The sequence below is a fragment of the Cottoperca gobio genome, chromosome 13 (genome assembly GCF_900634415.1).
Source record: "Cottoperca gobio chromosome 13, fCotGob3.1, whole genome shotgun sequence".
Classification (NCBI taxonomy): Eukaryota; Metazoa; Chordata; class Actinopteri; order Perciformes; family Bovichtidae; genus Cottoperca; species Cottoperca gobio.
The window spans coordinates 11,013,179-11,032,613 of record NC_041367.1 but is presented as its reverse complement, the minus strand read 5'-3'; the positions used below and the strand labels follow the sequence as shown (position 1 = coordinate 11,032,613).

Sequence of the window (19,435 nt, the reverse complement as noted above, 5' to 3'; positions counted from 1 at the left end):
TGCGGGTCTGCAAGCCCTGGCCCTCTTCTTAAGTGAGTGCAAATTAACTGAAATAAAACTTTTAAAGGTCAATATAAATTAGATTTGTTGTCTACATATAAACGTTAATAACATTAGAGCAAAGTCTGCCTGCTCTTTGAAGAGGCTGCTCCGTTATGTTAATCTGTTTTGGCTGTTAAACATGAAGGGCAAGCAACAGGTGAGGAGCCTTTATATGTCTGTGGCCCTGCAAATAGAGAGAGAGAGAGCGTAGCGAAACACAGACAGTAGTCGACAGTAGCTGACACTGGCTATCAACCAAACGGCACAGAGAAGATGTCTGCCAAGGAAACAGCCTCTGGTGAGAAACACAGAATGAAGGAGAAGGGGGAGAATAGAGCGATATCGAGAGAAGATGACAGAATGACACACGGGGGACAGACGTGTTTGTTTTTGTGTGTGAGCCTGCCTGTGTGTGCAGCAAACACGCTACTGTGTGTACACACACTCAGTCTCTTCCTCTTGCTCTGTCACAGCCGTCTCAGTGGCGACTGAGGCGGTGGAGCCCCACGGGGGTCAGCCATGTAAGGAACATAAAAGGCCAATTTAATTTAGCACGTCCACGGCTACAAAGTATTTTAATTCCGACAGCTGTGACTGAGGAGTTAATATTTGACTTGTCAGAAGTGGGGCCGGGGCCAGTGAATCATTGTAATTCTCATTAAGAGGCTCTCCCCCAGCAGCACCCTAATGCAGAATAATGAAAGTCAAGACGGAGTGAGCTTCTAATGCCAGTTGAGGCCTATCTTTTAATATTCCCCTCTTGATGGATTAGGGAAGCGGGAAATTCATCTTGGATCATAGGGCCTAATTTAATAAGGGATCATTCCAGGAGTATTGCATTTTATAATAATGTCATTTAAAGTGTCGTCTTCCATTTTTACTGTCCCATATGTATGCTTATATAATGGTGCCGGAGGGATGTGTTTTTACAGTGCTCGGATCTCTTCTGTGTCCACACACCCCCTCCGGACCACACTACACTATCGCTCTGCGTTCTGCAGGCTCGCAACTCAGGTTTTCATTTCATATGTTGGTCATAGAGCCAATTGAGAGAGCAGTTATGAGAAGTTCAGTTACTCCAGCATGTTGCTGTTTCCCCAAATTATTTCTAATAGTATTTAGAGGAAATCACTGTGATATGAGTGTTGTATTGTATCACCTAAAGGAAATATTATAAAGATACATTACATTTGCTTCATCACAAGCTTCTAAAAGCTCTCTCAGAGAGGCAGCGCTATATTTATCTAACCCACTCACAAAAGAAAAATGGCTTTTAGGGAATAAAGTAAACAAACGTGACTAATATGAAAAAGTGTTGACGTTAGCAGCAGCGCAGAGCACACAATTATACCTCGTAAAGGCTGCTATGAGTGAAAAATGCTGGATGTTACTGAAAAGGCTTCTGTGAATGCATTTGTGTTTTTTATGAACATGCAAGGCTCAGCAGAAAAACAATCTCAATATGATATTTGTCATTTAGAATTTTCAATTTTGCACATATAACATGTTAAACAAGTCTCAAATCAAGTTACCACAAAAAAGATTACAGTAATGCTTTTATTAGCAGTGGTGCAGGTCTGTATATGCGGCGCTCTGCAGGCCCAGAATATCATATTGCTGATGTTCTTCCATATAACCTACCACCACATATGGACCAATAAAGTGTTATATTGTTTATTGTTTAGCAGCTAACTTGGCTCAGTCCAAACGAGAACAAACTACACCTACCAACACCTGTAAAGCTCACTGTAAAAGGGACATTTTACAATTTTCGGAAAGGTATGTGCTTGACTATTTCTTCGCCGGGTGCAGTGACTTCCTATAGTGTACGGCAACTGCCTAGAGCCCAGTGAATTGTTGCTTTATGCTTCCATTTTTGTACGGTTTAATGTGAACTCATTCTTTTTATTGAGCTTTTGAGGTGCCAGTAGGTGGATTTTTATTAAATGTGGCCGGAGTTAAGCTAAGCTAACCAGCTTCGGGGGAAATAGCCTTATATTTATTGTACAGACATAGTGATAGTGTCTGTAGATAGTGGTATCGATCTTCTCATCTTCGCCAGAAAATAAATATGAATATTTTCCGAAAAGTTGACCTATCTCTTTCACAGTATTGCTGTTCCTCGACCTATACCTTCCATTGTATGTCAAATGGTGGACAAACTGTTAAATGTCATCTAACGATATAACACAACAAGACAACAAACTAGTGCAGTCTCATCAACAGTTAAACATTGAAAGCTTCCAGAGAGATTTATAAAGAGATATATTTATTACGCTGCTGTTACTTTGTCTATAGCAAAGAAAACCGGGTTGTGGACTTTTTGAGTCATGACTTATAGACGTAGTTGTCATGAACCCTTGTAGGTCTCTGAGTCATGCCATTTCAAGCTTAAGATTTGCTGCCATGTATTTAACTTAAACCAGCTCCTGTCCCCAGCGTCTCTTAGGTGGTCCTACAAGAGCCCTTCCAGCACACAGTGTGTTACATGTGACCCTTTAAAAGGGTCCCTGTCATCATTAAGATAAGAGGCAGTCTCTCAAACATGCTTTAGCTCAACAAAGTGCTTCCTCTTTGGCACACTCATGTCTTTTGCACCCCTGTCTACTTTCTCCTACATACTCTTCTCTCTATCTCTTTCGTGCATATCACTGCCCTTGTCCTCTTAACTTTCTGTGGGACTCACTTCATGTCTGTCCCCCCTCCACATTCCATACTCCAAAGTCCAAATTCAATGTCAGTCAGCTGAACGACCTTTTCAAAAAGGAATCAGTTCACAACTTTAATCTAGTTTATGAATGTTGCTGCCGGTTGAGAGATATAGTTGTTTTTCATCATCTTGCTTCCTTCCTCTCTACAGCACAACCAGTTATCTGCCACGGCAAGTGTCAGCTATTTTAGGATGCATAGGATATTCATTCTCAATACCTGTGTTACTTCCTTGAAGGGAGGAAAAGTTTTGTTCGCTGAACACACCGCAATCCAGTGGTAAACTTTTTAAAGACTCACTTTTGTCGAAGCAAAAGTTTCCCATTCTGCCCAGTGTCTGCTTCGCAAGTAGTAATCGAGGAAGCCACTGAGTAAACACCATTATGCATTAAATTGTGTGTAATACCAATAGTTACACTGACAAATTCTTACAGCCACTTACTTTGTTTGGTTTATATGTAAAGGAATGCTACAAAGGGTCTGAAAAAAACAAGAGTATGAGAAACTCAAAGAGACGGGGAGAGGCTGTCACACACTGAGAAGTAGCGATATGACAAGAGGGAGGGAGCGCGAGTGAGGGCCAAGTTGCGAGATCTATTTTTACATCCCATTTCACAATGAGATAGTGTCCTTCTCTCACACCTCCCGCTGTGGAGGAAGCTAATGCAGGCCTATTTAATTAGACGTTGGCAGATTGTTGAGCCAACACTGTAATCCAATAGAACGTCGCACCACTCCTGCCTCCTCCGATGCCTCCTTGGCCCCATAATGCAGCTCAGTCAGCTCTTCGCGTTTTGTCTGCCCTTCTCTCGTCTTGTGACATCAATTCACATTAGCCTGCATTGAAACAAGATGCATTCTTCCCACCAGTGACTCACCCAAACACACACACACACACAAAGCCCACTCTACCTACTTCTCCCAGTTGAACTTGACATGGTCCCCCACCATTATGCATTACCTTTCATGCTCATCTTATTAGCCTGTAATATGGCATGTGTACATGTGTGCGCATGCTTGTGTGTGGTTCTCGTACGTCTTTATCTTCCAGCCCGGGAATGGAGACGTACATGCACTTGCCTGAGGAGTAAATTACCATAGCAATACAGCTGTCAATACTGCTGTATCAATGAGGGGACACAAGTGGTAGGATCAATGTAAACATCTGAATAAGATGCCCTAGATGACAGACGCTTTCCTGCTTTAAAATTCTATTACTGCTAAAGCACTTGACCTCTTGCTCCAAAGACTTATTAATATACAGGACTCAGGACTTTAATTTTCATGGATAATGCTTTAACAATAAATTAAATAGAGTAAGTGATCGCATAATGACTCAGTCCTCTGTTATAATGATTGCTACAATATCACATGACACTATAAAGACCTACTTTTGTGGAAATTAAAAAACGGCATTTATCCAACAGTATAAGGTTTTTGATGCATTTTGCCTTTCATTTATTTAGTTGAATAACAAACAGGAAATGTAGCAAGATAAAGAGGGGTCCCCGGCTAAACTCAAAGAGGCATCTTAGCCCTTATGCCACTGTGACAACCCGATATTACATTTTAATTATATAATACTATAAATACATACTAGCCAAAGTATATTAAAACTGTTAGAATTACCTACGTCTCAACCAAGTACAAAAGTAAAATGCTACGTACACATTATTGCATCAGTTGTAATAATCCAGTAATGTAAATTATAATCGAATAACAGTCACAGTGGCATGCATTGTGAGTACTTTTAATACTTTAAGGACGTTTTGCTAATAATACCTACATACTGGAGTGTTTTATTTGCAGTATAATACTTTTAGGACAGGAAACAGGAGGAGACAGATGGGGGATGATGTGCACACTTTCTATTTATTTATTTTTCAGCAATAACTAGTTTCAGACAGCATAAACATTGTACTTGAAAATAATCAATAACAGTTTTAAGTTGTCGGATCTTAAAGAAATAATTAACCTATATATCCCAAACTAACTTGAACATATGGGTACTACAGAGTAGTTATGAGTCATAGGAGTCCAAATCTTAAGTTTAAAAAATATATATAAATCATCAACTTTACATCATCACGATAAAAGTGCCCAATAATAAACTTTGCTTGCTAAGAGGTTTGCCAAACGTTCAGGGCAATTTCATAAAAGAAATATAACATATTGTTTCATTTATTTATAATGTTTACAGATTCCTTTGGTCTCATTCTGACGAAATCACAATGCATTTCTCATAAAGTTATGATGTGTTTGAATGCAACTACCAAATGAAAAAGTGTATGTAAATTGCAGCCAGCGTATCCATCATAGAGTTGTATGTTTTCTAACATCAGTTAGATGTATTGATTTTTGTACTGCACATACTCAGATTTATGGTTATGTGAAAACAACTAACAGCTTTATGAGTATAACATTTACAGTACACAGGTGATTGATGCTTCTACTAAAAACTAGGGGCTATTTTCCATCACATCTAAACTTTTCCTTAACCACACACACGTCTGTCACCAGTTCAGAGAGCATTGGAATGTAGTTGACAGATATATAAATGGTCATAAATGCTTCCCTGGACAGGATGTTGAAAAAAGTGTTTAATCCCAGAATGAATGATCCTGGACCTCCCCGGATTTAGCCACAATAAAAAGACACATGAGCATCCTGATACAAATATTGAGTGATTTGTCTGCATTTTTTGTCATTTCGTGACATTATAAAATGACATTTTGTAAACTTCAGACAACGTGAATATAATCAATATGAGATGAGTAAGGCCTGCGTTTCCAAGAGGCTTATTGTAATTTAAGAGTCTGTGTACAAACATCTGATGATTGAAAAGCAAGTACTCTCGATTATACTCACACACAGATGATTGGATCTTACCAACATGTAAATATAGAGCAGCATGGGCCAAATGTCTAACATGGACTGTGTGCCCCTAAACTCGCTATTCCTATATAGTAAGATATATAATAGAAAGAGGGAGTGGATGATAGTAATATAGATGGGAGATGAAAGAGGTGATTAGGGATAGGAGAGATAGATAGAGAGCAATAGGCGAGCGGGGAAAGAGGTGCTAGAGAGTAGAGAGAGATATAGAATAGAGATAGGAGAGGAGGAGAGAGAGAGATATAGAGAACGGAGGGAGGGAGAGGAGAGAGGGATGAGATATCGATAACAATATATGATGTTATATCTAGATTCTCGCGAGGAAACGAAAAAAAGAAAAAAATTATTATGTTATATGTCGATTTACTATAAAAGATATATATGATATAGTGAGGGGAGATGGAGACGGGAGAGGAGAGAGAGAACGGAGAGAAAGGAGAGAGCGGGAGCAGAGGAGGAGCGAGAGAGAGAGAGAAGAAAGAGAAATATAAGAGAGAGAATGAAACAAGAGATAGATAGAGAAAGAAATAAATTAGATATATATAAACAAAAAAGAAAAATATCTTCTATGTCTCTATTCTTATCTCTCTCTCCCCCCCCCCTCTCTCTCTCTCCCTCTCTCCCCCCCCTCTCTCTCTCTGTCTCTCTCTCTCTGTCTGCTCTCTCTCTCTCTCTCTCTCCCCCCCCCCTCTCTCTCTCTCTCTCCCTCTCCCCCCTTGGATTTCATTGTGTTCTCTTCTTCTCTGAGACCACAAACACACACAAAAATGCACCACATGTCACCTTTTTTTTTTGATGGAAACAATAAAATCCCCTCAGAGCTACTAATGCCCACAGGTCTCAACACATACACCCTTGTTATGTCTTCTTCCCAGGGCAGGGAGTTATACATTATGTTATCTCCCTAATCTGCAAACCAGCTGCAACTGGAAATGAATTAATAACAAATAAAATGCACCCAGTACATAAAAATGTGTAGATTGCCCTGGGGCACCTAAACAGGAAACAGTGAAACAATTAGACTTCTTGTTTTGTTCTGACCTCTGTTTTGTTTTGTTCTACTTAGCTGCTGAATAGAAAGAAGCTGGAGATAGAGACTGTTGTTTTCCTCCGTCTGTAATCACCATGGCTAAGCCTCCCTGGTCATAGCAGGGGTCAAATCTGTGCGAACACCCACTTTTCATCCTACAGTGAAATGAAATACAGTGTTACAGTCGAGCTCTATGAATGTTATAATTCTCCTCTGACTGCAACCCACACAAAGTGCTGCGGTTAGCCACCCAGGCCTATACGGTGCACGCATGTGATAACAGGCAGCGATATGGCGTCCTAATTGCTGGCCTGAGTGCTATTGAAGGGAGTTTTCAGCAGGTTTCTTTTTCACTTTCGCTCCATTTGATGTCTTTGAAGTTGGTCTTTTATCTGCCGTTGCTCCTGATGGCTGTTGTCTTTGGTGCCGTGCTGTGTGCGCCCTGCTCTTTGAGCACTCCTAACATGTAACAAAGGCAAGCCCTTAGAGAGAAAATAAGAGAAAGGGAACTCTCTCACATACTTTCTCACATAAATTCATACACACATAAGCGTGGTTACAAACAGTATATACAAACACATTTAGCCACAGCCATTCACATGCAAAAAAAGTGCCTCGGCTGTCAGTAAAAACTGCCCTGTGTGATTATTTAACGTGCCCTAATTTGATAAAGGGCCAAGTGCGGGAAATGAGAGAGTAGTGTATTTGTCTCTGGGGTTGTAGTGGGGTAAATATAGCAACAAGACAGCACCAGTTGATATGAAGGATTCCATGGTGTGGAGTGCTGGTGTGACTCACCAGGCTGATGATGATCTGTGTGTGTGTGTGTGTGTGCGTGTGTGTGTGTGTGTGTGTGTGTGTGTGTGTGTGTGTGTGTGTGTGTGTGTGTGTGTGTGTGCGTGTGTGTGTGTGTGTGTGTTTGCTTACATGCATTTGGATTTATGTCCAGTGTTGTTTTCATTAATTTGATGAACTTGAATAGAATTGGCCCACTCTTGACTCCTCCAACATGGTGTACGATAATCCATTACAGCAGAGAGAGAGAGAGAGAGAGAGAGAGAGAGAGAGAGAGAGAGAGAGAGAGAGAGAGAGAGAGTGTGTGTGTGTGTGTGTGTGTGTGTGTGTGTGTGTGTGTGTGTGAGTTGAGGAGGGAGGGAGAGACCAGGGGAGAGCATGGAGTGAACGGGAGGGAAAGACAGTGAGAAGAAGCCAGAGAGAGAGAGAGAGAGAGAGAGAGAGAGAGAGAGAGAGAGAGAGAGAGAGAGAGCCCGCATGGCCGGCTCCCGGCTGGCTGCGTGGGGGTGTGTGTCTTAAGAGTGTGTTGAGAGGAGAGTGAGAGCGCTGGTCGTCTCCATGTCTAATCAGGAGAACACTTGTGTGTCCCCGTCTCATTGTCTCCTGGGCCCCTCAGGGCGGAGGCCCTCCACTCCACCACTACACCTCAGGACATGCTGATAGCTGCTGGTCCAAACCACAAGGGCAGGAATCAAGACTTTGGATTGTAGTCGAGAAGAAATGTACAGAACATTTTTATCTGTTGTGGTAAAATTGAAATGGTAGTAAAAGCAGACCTCATGCGGGTAGATAAATCCTTCAGGTGATGCTAAATATTACTGGAAATTAATTATCCCTTCATAAAATCACTGCTGTAGTTTTCATTATTTTCATACAGGAATGTCCTTGTGGTGTACTCGGTAATGACTAGTGACACTTGAAGTTTATGGCACTTTTTAATCTCATATTTCTATAATCATAGTATATGAGATTAGAAAATAATTCTTCAAGCTTTAAATCACCGTTTTTTATTTTCCGAAGGAAGATTTTTAATGCATTGAAACAAAATGAGATTCCTTAGGCCCAATTTTCCTCTACATGAAATGACTGACTGTGTAGTAAATAATGTCTGAAATATGTAATTAATGTGACATAACCACTCTGATGAACTTGACCTCACTTACAAGTAAAAACACAGCCGGTCACACACTACTATAGTCTCAGGACATGCGCGCCCCCGACCCCGGTGTTTCTGTTCCATCGCAGTGCACGCTCCCGGCTCAGCAGTTTCCCAGTTCCGTCTCCTCCATTACTGGCGAGGCTCAGAATCAATAATTCAATAGTTTTGGCGTCTAAATCCTGCCCCAAACGGCGAGATACACAAACACTCCAGACTGTAGTGCAGACTCTGTGAGATCAGTATTAATTAATAGCTAAAGACATTGTGTTTTGTGTGGAAATATCGGAAGGGGTAATGCGATCCGGATTCCTATAATTATAGGCTCCCGTGTCAGGTGTTTATTAAATGTTCAATAAGAGGCGGTTAAGATGTCAGGAAATGAATCAGGCAAATTTGTAAGTCAAGTGAGGCAGGCGGTAATAAATGATTTTTACAAAGACTTTGGCTTTGTTTTTTTGTGTGAGCTGCCTGTGTTTTTTATGCATAATCCCAAACTTAAGGTCATGACACATAAACCGGCAACATTTTAATTCAGTGAAGATGGGCAAGAGGCCAGATTCAAGACGGATCACGGGGATTCGCAATTGGAATTACATCGAATAACATTAACCTATATTATTTTATGCAAAAGCATGTGTATTACTCACAATATCTGAAATGTTGCTTGTGAAAAAAAAACTTGGATATAATTTAGACAATTAGGCTTCTATGTGCAAACTGATACAACAAACACACTGCGGATATAATTACATTTAAATGCATTTTTTCTTTATATAATTAATAGGCTGTTGGGGTTAGTTTATTTAACTATTGCAAGAATCTAAATGAGCACCCTGTTATTTTATATAATTGTGTGCATTTCAAGTGCTGCAAAACTTTATCTTTCAGCCACTGATCGGCCCCTTTCTCTTTATCCTTTATCTGCCAGTTTTTCTAGCTTGTACTGGAAATTGCCAGTCCTCCTCTCCAAACGCTCCATAACCAAATTATGAATAATGCATCAGTTTGGCATAGGAGCAGCAACAGACACCCATGTTCCTGACTAAACGGGCCTGTCACAACTGTGACGTTATCAAAAGACCTATAGCTACAGGCATGAATTATTAAAGATCTATTGCCCTCAAAGGTCTAGCGGCAGCAATAATAATAACAATAATAATAATTTAGCTAAAGGCCAATTAAGAATGTAAAAATAATGTCAACTCATTAAAGAAACTTTAGTTAATTTATTATAGGAACGAAAAACATTTTGTTTAGGTGGATTCACGTTTCACATGTGATGGAAAAAGTAAAACAATTTCATGAGTATTCTTTTTTTTAGAAACCTGTGCCTCAGGTAAGTTCACTTTCACTGTTATAAAAACATCAAAATTACATACAGAAAGCACATGATTTTTTTAATACACGGAAATAAAGTAAAATACAAAATGATCAAATTCCCCACAAGGCATTCATAAAGCCACTAAATAATAAAAATAATGCATGTTTCTTGTGTATAAACATATTTTACACGTGCCCGTACCGATTCGCATACAGTCCTTGTGTAACTGTCATTTGTTCGTGTGTTCACTGTGTTATAAGATGACATAATGCTCCTTTAAAAAGGGGACAAATCACCACCTTATATGGACACTAGATCGGGTTATCCTGACAAAAAGTTCAGCATAGCCTACACATATATTATAATCTCACATTTCTGGTGTGTTGCCTATAGTTTCACCTTTACCAGAGGAGGTCCAAACAAGGTCAAATATAGGCCAAACATTCAAGTGAGAATTACCCTTCCTCAGAGTGGGGAGGAAAGAGGGAGAGAGAGAGAGAGAGAAAGTAGGGAGGAGAGATGGCTCACATCACGTCATCCGTGAAGACAAACTCATGCAAACACTGCTTGGGCATTTTGAATTTTGGACAAGAAACAGAAGAGGGAGAAACACTTCGAAAATTGTCATTTTTTTGTCTCTGTTTTGTCAAAGAATCCCCGCTCTGTCCTTTTACAGAGAAAGTGTTTTATAACGAGGCCAGCCTCTAGGTTCAAAATGAAATCATAACAATAATAATATAATATTAAAACAGAACAACTGCAGAATGGTCCGCCTTGTTTGACAAAGTATCGACCATCCCAGCTGCATCCTCCTCCTCCTCCTCGGGGTGTCCCGCCGCCCTCCTCAGCCATGTGGCTGCAGAGAAGGGCCCTGCGTAGCCTTGCTATCCATCCCATCCGCCACTTTATTCGGCGTCCAATTATCACATCTGTGTAGGCTATCCACGTCACAGTCTCTTTTTTAATTGTCTTTTCTTTGTCTCATAAATAGCCTATATTTTTATAGTTACACTCGCCGTCCTTCATTTAAAAAACAAAACATAAATATCGTCCTTGGATAATTTTTTCTCACTTTGTTCTTGGATTAATTCACTTTGTAAGCGTTTAAATTCAGTGTCTCTCAGTCGCGAGGACGTGGCAGATGGCGCGTGAGCGCCTCGTGTCCACCAGTCTCCCTGGCGTCACAGTCCCAGTGCGGCCGTGTGCTTTTTGGCCTTCAGTCTCAGGTCGGCGATGCTGGAGTTCTTGCTGGTGTTCTTGGCGGCGGCAGCGGCAGCCACAACGGAGGCTGCGGAGGCAGACTCGGCCGCGAGCGTCGCCAGGGGCAGCCCGAACGGCGGCGCGGGGAACATCATGTAGGGTGCGTGCGCTGCCAGGTGAGAGTGCAGGTGGTGCTGAGCGTGAGCTACGGCGCTGTCCAGCTGCAGTTGCGCCTGCACCTGAAAGGAGAAGGGCGGCACGTTGCAATGACTATCCTACGGGACGAGACGCACGGATGGGGAGAGAAGGGGGAGAACATGCGTTAACTTTGCAGTGGGTTGTGAGAAGGGTCATTTCACTAGTGTCATTGTTGTAAATGTGGTTCAACTAATAACGGTATAGTACTCAAAGGAGGCAGGGTGAACTAGTGGTTAAATAAGTCATCATTCAACTGGACTTCAGGGTTAAATCTCCCGAGCTTTTCTCCCGAAGTGCCATTGAGCAATATCACTGAATGCCAAATAGTTCTAGCGACATTATTGACTACTGCAACCCTTGTGTATCAAAGATAAAATTTGACTTTTTATTTGGACATCAATAGCATGAAATCTAATATAAAATCAAACTGTTATTGCCTTTGGGAATATTGGGCCTTTGCGTACAAGAGAATAAACCCAGAGCTGACCAGCAGTGCTCAAAGTGAGGACTGGACTGTAATGTTACATAACACTGAAATGTAATGTAATATAAATGATGTACATCATTTTTCTAATCTGTCCAGACTTTCACCACTATACTGTTCAACAGACACATATGCACAGTTTTAAATCAAACAAACAAATCCAACCATGTACTATAAATGTAAATTGTACTTTTGTGTGAGGTATAAAAAAGTTCTGAAATCCTGGCCTTGGTGGCGGTCTATTGTACACTCTGAAGTACTAAGTCTACTAATATATTTGCTTGCTCCAGTAAAATAGGAATATAAAATGAGTATTAAAACAATAGAGGACATTTTCCAATTATGGTTGTACAGGCTACGCTGTGTTGGCACAGATTTTTTGTCAGTGTGGTAATAAGAGTTTAGTTACCCCCTACATTGGAACTGGAGTCTCTGCATAGCACTTGGGTAAAGCCTGTGCCAAGACAGCAGTCCGGGGATTGGTCTTGTTTTAAGACGAGACGCTTCAAAGTAACTTGCCTGTTGGAATGGCATCCGTAAAGCCCCCACGTTGACATATGGCGCTACACGACAAGCTTCAAACTGATTCGCTGCTCCAATCAGGACTCCTGCAAAAGCACAGATGATAGCCTAATTGTAAGGAGAATATTCAAAAACCACAAAGAAGTAAACTGTAGGACTGAATAACGAGCAGTAGTCGAAATAACTTTAATAACGTCCAAAATAAACAAACACTAAAGAAATCACAGTGCTTTTGATGGCTTAATTAAGTGAATATGAAACCACGTCCCAAAGAGTAACAGTGCGTAAAGATTAAAGATGCTGCATGCATTTGAGTGTGCAGTTGCCCTAGAATACAATAGAATACAATAGAAAATAATAGAAATATAGTTTTGTGTGAGCATGCAGGATAAAAGCGTACCTTTATGTAACTGGTTCTCCTGCTTTCTGCATTTGGCTCTTCTATTCTGGAACCAAACCTGCAGGGACAGAAATTAATTAGAGACCTACTGATTGGCAGCTGCTTGTGAGGCCATGTGTAATTCTTCTCAAAGTGACAACAACCGTAGAAAAACAATATCCCCGAGGAGCACTGAAATATTAATGGCACTGCTTAACCCCAAATTTGAATTATTACATTTAGTCTACAACAAGGGAGAGTGGGGGGTTGGAGCTGAAAATGGATACTAGTAAACCTACGAAAAGAGGGACAGCAGAACCTTATTAGGAGAATAGAAACACCCTTGTTGGAAATGTGCAGCACTATTGGACTATAATAAATAAGCCTTGTCAGCGGTGGTTTCATCTTTCTATAGATTAGTGTCCCCGAAGAGTTCAATGGACTCTCAGATATCGAATAGCAGCCATGCTATTACGGTTTTGGACATCAGAGCAAGGCGATCTGAGAGCATCTCCCTCTTTCTCTTTCCATCTCCCTCTCATTAAATGACCGCTGAAATTAATTACCCTTATCTGCAGAGAATCCATGTCAGAGAAACGCTTAAATGCCTCGCAGTTTTGTCTAATCACCGCCATAACACACACTTGCACAAAATAAACCCGCTTCAAAGACAGCTTACTTCTCTGTTTCCTTCTGTCGAAATCCACAAGCGTCAATTTCAGAGAAACGCCTTGGAACACAGATTAAACGCTTTATTTCTATGATAATCTGCTTTGAATCTGAACAAAACTCTGGCTAAATTAGACCACAATACAATATGTCAATCTGAAATCTCCCTTACATTAGGTTCATATACACACAGTGAAAGCATGATTGAAATATCATATTGATTTGGATGTCAGCTGGCTTCATTTATTGACCACAGTATATGTCAATCGGAAGTCCTTCTGTGCACATTTCAGCTATAATTTATCGCTATGATGAAAGCAAATGCTCTGCTGGTATTGATTGAGGCATATGTTTTTTTCAAATCTAAATAAATGTGTGGTCTGTGTACGCAACTGGTAAAAAAAAAGAAAGAAAAGAAAGATATAATAGTCTAACCGAGAGAAAGAGGGAGAGAGCTGCTCTTGATTTGGGTAGAAAATAATACATAATTTATGCAAATCCCCGAGCTGTGCTCCTTGTTCGGGATACAATACGCCTTATTGGTGAGATTCCAGTTCAGGCCGGGAGAGCACTGCAAAAAGCTGGCTTTAACTTTTTTTTTGGGGGGGGGGGGGGTGAAGGGTGAGTTTGGGATGGGGGTCTTTTGGGCCCGTTTTATGATTTATTTTTTCCACTGCGACCGCCATATTCAATATGGAGACAAATGCCCAGTCCTCCCCTGAGCCGGGGTATACGGGATAATAGAGTCTGGAATAAGATATTATAGGGTTTTGATAAATCAGATGAAAGGAGTTGTCTATATGTTCATTGTCCCCCTGCTCCCGTTACACAAGGCATGGGTGAGCCCCCCCCTCCCCATGACTGGCTGAAGCCTTACTGGGTTTCTGCGCAGATGGTCTGTCCCCATGAAAAACGACAGCATCTCTGACAAACAAGGTCTTGGTAACATACACCCAGAAACTGAAGGCAAATATTTGTAGGCTTATTTGTCTCACTGGATTTGGACAATAAAGATTAAAACGACTCTCGTGATACAAACAACTGCCTAATTGAGACAATTAACACACATTAAATAATCAAAACAAGCTGAGTGAAAAAAAATCGAATCAGAAAATTATGGGGGGGGGGGGGGGAAATGACATTTTGATGGTGAACTCTGTTTCTTCCTTCTTTAAAATCTTGTTAAACTCAGCCCCATGGGGGTCTTTGCAGGTTTCACACATTCAGGCCTACTGTAGTAAGTGTTTGTCTGTGCATGTGCATCTTCTACATTTAGAAGCTCCATAAAACAAAATGTTATCATGCTCTGCTGTTTATGCGTGATATCAAGCTTACCATAACACAAATTAAAGTGAAGATATTATTAAAATCCCTCCTGGAAAAAGAGAGAATATGTGAAAAATATGTGCTTTTCTTATTATTGATTTCTTCTTCTATTGCTGTTGTTGTTATTGTTAAGCTATTATTATGATCATTGTTATTATTATTTTTATGAATATTATTATTAGTTTTTTCTTTTTATATATTATTGAAATTATTATTTCAGTTTAAGCATGATGGTCACTTATTCGACCATTGTATTGACACATGTAGCATACACATATACGCACACTGCTATGGTTATGTTGTTAATGATAATAACAATATTTAATTTTCCTCCTTTTGTTAAAAGATAATTTTCTTACATTTTAAGGCCCATCAACGTGTCACTTTTTCTAACCAAATACGTCTTAATAGTGCTTCAATATTATTATAATTAAAAGGACTTTTCCTACCTGTACTCGGGCCTCCGACAGTCCCAGTCGCTGGCTAAGCTCCTCCCGCATGAAGGCGTCCGGGTAGTGGGTCTCGTCGAAGAGCCGCTCCAGCTCGTTGAGCTGCTCTAATGTGAAGTTAGTCCGACTTCTCCTCTGTTTGATTTTAGTCTGTGCCTCGTCCTCTAAAGGTTTCGAGTCCTCTTTCCTTTCTTTCACGTCCGTGTTGCCTGTGTTGGTGCAGACGAGAAGAGAGGGAGACATCATCATCACGGAGCTGCACTGTGACCTCCAATGTGTGCTCATCATTGGCCTTCATCCTCACATTATTTATGAAATCGTTTAGTAAGCTTCATTCTCTTAGAAATCACGTAACTTATAACATATACTGATAGTCTTTCATATAGTAATATAAAGAGCCACAATAACGGGTGTGCAAACTGTACCCCATATTAAAAGGGTAGAACAAATGAAATCGCGTACAGAGAAGACTATCGACCTACACCAATTGAAATAAAACCTAGATGATAAGAAAGAAAGAAAGACATGCCCTTCCAGCCCTCAAATATCACAGAGCTATCAGACCTCGGATGTTTTGTAGGGCTACATAAAGCTCTTTAATTATTAATTACTTATAAATATGCAACGCTGTGCCCACTGTTGGATGTCTGATACATGCTTGTCGCAGTTCCGCTTTTAACCACGCTGCCCATGACGAACAGATGTCATTTTTACAAGCCACCCAACTCTAAAATATCCTGTCCTGTGTGTTGTATCATTTTGTCCAGGTCTCATAGAAGACACAGTGAACAGCTGCTTCACTTTTTCTTAAAAATGTACAAATATAAATGATTTTAACACAATTGGAATTCGTCGATTTGGAAGCATTTAACACAAAAGCAATTCTTTATATTTAATTACGTTTTTGCCAAGTAGAATTTGATGCTGTCTTAAATCCCCGATTTTTTTATTTGCTATTATTTTCGTTTTGCAATTATATAAAATAAATAAAAAACATTGAGGACAACCACAAAAAATAATTCCTACACCTACTATTTATTTAATATTTTTTAATATGCGATAATCACATATGTATTCAAGCTATCTACTATCGCACCTGATGTGCTTTCACACCTGAAAACAGACATCTGTGCACCGAGTGACTGCAGATATGACAGGACTTGATTGCCACCTTTCATGTGCAGTGATGTCTGCATGTCAGGTGTTTGATGTGCCTTCTTTTATTTGAAACATTGCTGTTATATATAAAATATATCTAAGGAGCTCTGACATAACTGACAATCAATGACGCTTATGTAATTAATTAATTAATATAACCTATTGTTACAAGGATTCTATCTGAAGTTGGCGTTTTTGAAAACTTAAGGCAAATCAAGGACTACAATGCACCTATGGTACTTTCATAAACTTGTGAAAATAAAAGCAGGACATCGGGCTTAAGTCATGTCATATTATAATAGAATATAAGTGTCCCACAGGAGGCCTTGTTGTTTAATATAAGTTCGGGTATAGGCCTTTTATAATGAATAATGAAACTTTTTAAAACTGTACCACAGCAAGACATTATTAATCTGCAAGCATCATATTAGGATGCAATATATTATTAGCAATAATGGTGCATACAACAAACGACTAACATGAAGAAGCATAAAATATACTTTCAGAAAGCACCAGTGAATGGTTTCCCTTCTTATAGATCTCGATCATCCTGTAACTTACACCGGCTATTAAGCTAAAATCAGCTTGGAACATAATCATGATTCTAAACATATGTTTGAATTGTATTTATCAAATAATAACGTGGTTATGATCATTGTTCGCTTTTGGATTCGCCTCTCTAGACTAGAATACTTCTCTATAAGTCTATAAATCCTCTAGACATCCCATAGATACAGACTGTGCAGCCTACAGTACACCATAGAGGTCCTACCGTCTATGAGTTTGGGGCTCCCGGCGTCCCTGATTCTTTCCGGGCCGAGCATGTCCGTTTCCCTGCCCGGCGAGAGCGCACCGTTCCGGGTGACGGCTGCAGCCTCCTCTCGGCTCCCTGGCTCCGCGGTTAAAGACTCCCTGCTCCCTGCTCGCGTCGACCCGGTCTCCAACACCTCCCTGTAGGTTATCACTTCCTTCTTCTCCTTCACTTTCTGATCGAAAGACTTAGACACGAAAGCGGTGAGCTCTTCCATCACTGCCTTTACTCCTCTTTTAAAAAAAAAATCACCACACACACTCACACTCTCTCTCCCTTTGCTCCACGACAGCTTAAGACATCAATGGTGTGGCTCGTTTTAAAGTCGACCCCTTGAAAATGATAGCCTACGAGATGATGCTGCCAACTCTGGAAGAAGGTAAAAAATATATAAAGAATATATCTTCTCAGCCAATTCCTCCCTCCTTTGGTAGCGGAGTTGGGAACCTGCTGGTGATCCTCTATTGAAGTCACAGTATTTATACTTTGCGGCGCCTTGCCCCCTTGATCCGTGCAAATTACCTCCCCTCAGGATGCCGGGATGAGCCCCCCCTTCCCCTTCACTGATATGGGAGAGGGAGAGAGACAGAGAAGAAGAGTTAAAAAAAAAAACATTAAGCAGCACCGTCGCTATTGGCCATTAATCCGAGATTGACAAGAAGGACTAATTAATTTAATTAAGCGCTCATTCGCTGCTATTGTCCTGAGTTAGTTTTTAAACACCCGGGAGATGGTCATGGATCTCTCTCTCTCTCTCTCTCTCTCTCTCTCGCTCTCTCTCTCTCTCTCGCGCTCTCTCTCTCTCGCTCTCTCTCTCTCACTCGCTCTCTCTCTCTGCAGGGGTGTGGCTTAAAAAAATCTGAAAATGACAAGAGAGAGAGAGCGAGAGGGGGAAGCACATAGATGAGGAGTCCTTCCTCAGTATATCTCTGTGATCTGGGGGAAAAATAAGTCACAACGGTGACACGGAGAGAAAAGAGATAAAGGAAAAAAAGCAGACCAGCTGGGATGCCGAGAGGAGCAGCAACGACGACTTAATACAAGGAGCTTTTAGAGGAAGCTCAAGTGAACATATTTGGCTTCAACCCCCAGTTGCATACAGTTGGCTTTAGGCCTGGCACATTTATCCAGACATTTTCGACGTGTTTTTATAATTCCACGTTGTCGCTTTTAATAAAACAGAAATTCACAGCCAAGGAAAAAATTGAAATACGATTTTAAAAATGTACAAAGTGTTATAATATGATAAATGAGGTGGTTAGAGGCCTAATTTGATATTCTAACAATAATCATGAACGAAATTATTATTAATAATATTATTAATAATAACCACATGTATTATTAATATTATTAGTATTACTATTATTATCATATTGTATTAATGTTATTGCCCATGCATGAAAGTATAGATTGTTAAAATGTGTGATTATAAGCCTGACATGAAAGTTTGTGGACCCTGTAAGACAAATCATTTAATGTACAGCGTTGCTTTATGTTTCTAAACAGCAATTATGTATTTTAAATTGTCATCATTAGTGAGACTATATCGCCTAATATTCATTCTCAGTGGACTTTTTAAGCCATTAGGATGTTAAATAGCAGCTAAACGTTTAATTATAATGCCTCTCGCGATGCGTTGCCATTGGGCTCACTAATTAACGTTTTCAACTCGCTTTTTCCCGCTGAAATGATTGCCTATATTTGCAAAAATAAATAAACAATGGTTGACTTGCAGTGAATGTAAGTGAAGCGCCGCGGAGAGAGAGCAATTAAGTGAGAAGAGGAGGAAACAGAGAGGCATACAAGAAACAGGATACAGCGGGATTTTGAAAACGTCCGGATGTATTTGGTGCAAAATTAAGCGTGTTTATTGATAATCTATACAAAGCCCTTTATTTCCACACAAGGGCTCTAACAATTCCCCTAATTAAATATTAACAATGCTTCATCTTGAACCTTAGGCATTAATTACTATTATTCCTGCTGCATCTGAAAGCAGGGTGAATTCCTAATCGCAGATAAGCAGCCTCTTGTATCTATTTGCATCGAAAACCCCATTGACTCGTTTCTATCAGCCATTCCTATATTATTGTGCTATTGATTCATTCATAGTGTCAGTGAGAGAGTGGTCGTTTCACCTTCAGTGCTGTTATGTGTTTTTCTGAATTTCATGAAATAATTCATTGTTCAACTTTAGGCTAATGGAAATTATTTGTGTGCTCTGTCTGCCCTTGCGGCTCTCTGTCTATATGCTGACGTAAAACCTTATTATCTGAGATGATGACCTC

At 40.2% G+C, this 19,435-nt stretch overlaps 1 protein-coding gene across 2 annotated transcripts; it reads right to left on the bottom strand.

The window, feature by feature from the left end:
* Positions 1–9,840: 9,840 nt before the first annotated feature.
* On the bottom strand, positions 9,841–17,661 carry shox2 (shox homeobox 2). Of its 2 annotated transcripts, none has more exons than XM_029445612.1 (5): positions 17,109–17,661; positions 15,179–15,387; positions 12,756–12,813; positions 12,353–12,441; positions 9,841–11,390 (listed from the first exon to the last, which is right to left on the bottom strand). In XM_029445612.1, exons 1-5 carry the CDS (start codon positions 17,362–17,364, stop codon positions 11,133–11,135), a joined length of 870 nt encoding a protein of 289 aa, XP_029301472.1. In that variant the 5' UTR covers positions 17,365–17,661; the 3' UTR covers positions 9,841–11,132. The 2 variants fall into 2 exon arrangements, with proteins under 2 accessions (XP_029301472.1, XP_029301470.1); XM_029445610.1 differs by having other exon boundaries at positions 9,841–11,426; positions 17,109–17,659.
* Positions 17,662–19,435: the final 1,774 nt, after the last annotated feature.

What these genes read in the sequence shown, in the direction of transcription:
- shox2 (XM_029445610.1), bottom strand. Translation starts at nt 17,364, where the DNA reads ATGGAAGAGCTCACCGCTTTCGTGTCTAAGTCTTTCGATCAGAAAGTG. An exon ending in GGAGAACCAGTTACATAAAG is followed by an intron (nt 12,442 to 12,755) that starts GTACGCTTTTAT and finishes GTGCTTTTGCAG; the next exon opens with GAGTCCTGATTGGAGCAGCG. An exon ending in TACGGATGCCATTCCAACAG is followed by an intron (nt 11,427 to 12,352) that starts GCAAGTTACTTT and finishes CTCGTCCCGTAG; the next exon opens with GATAGTCATTGCAACGTGCC.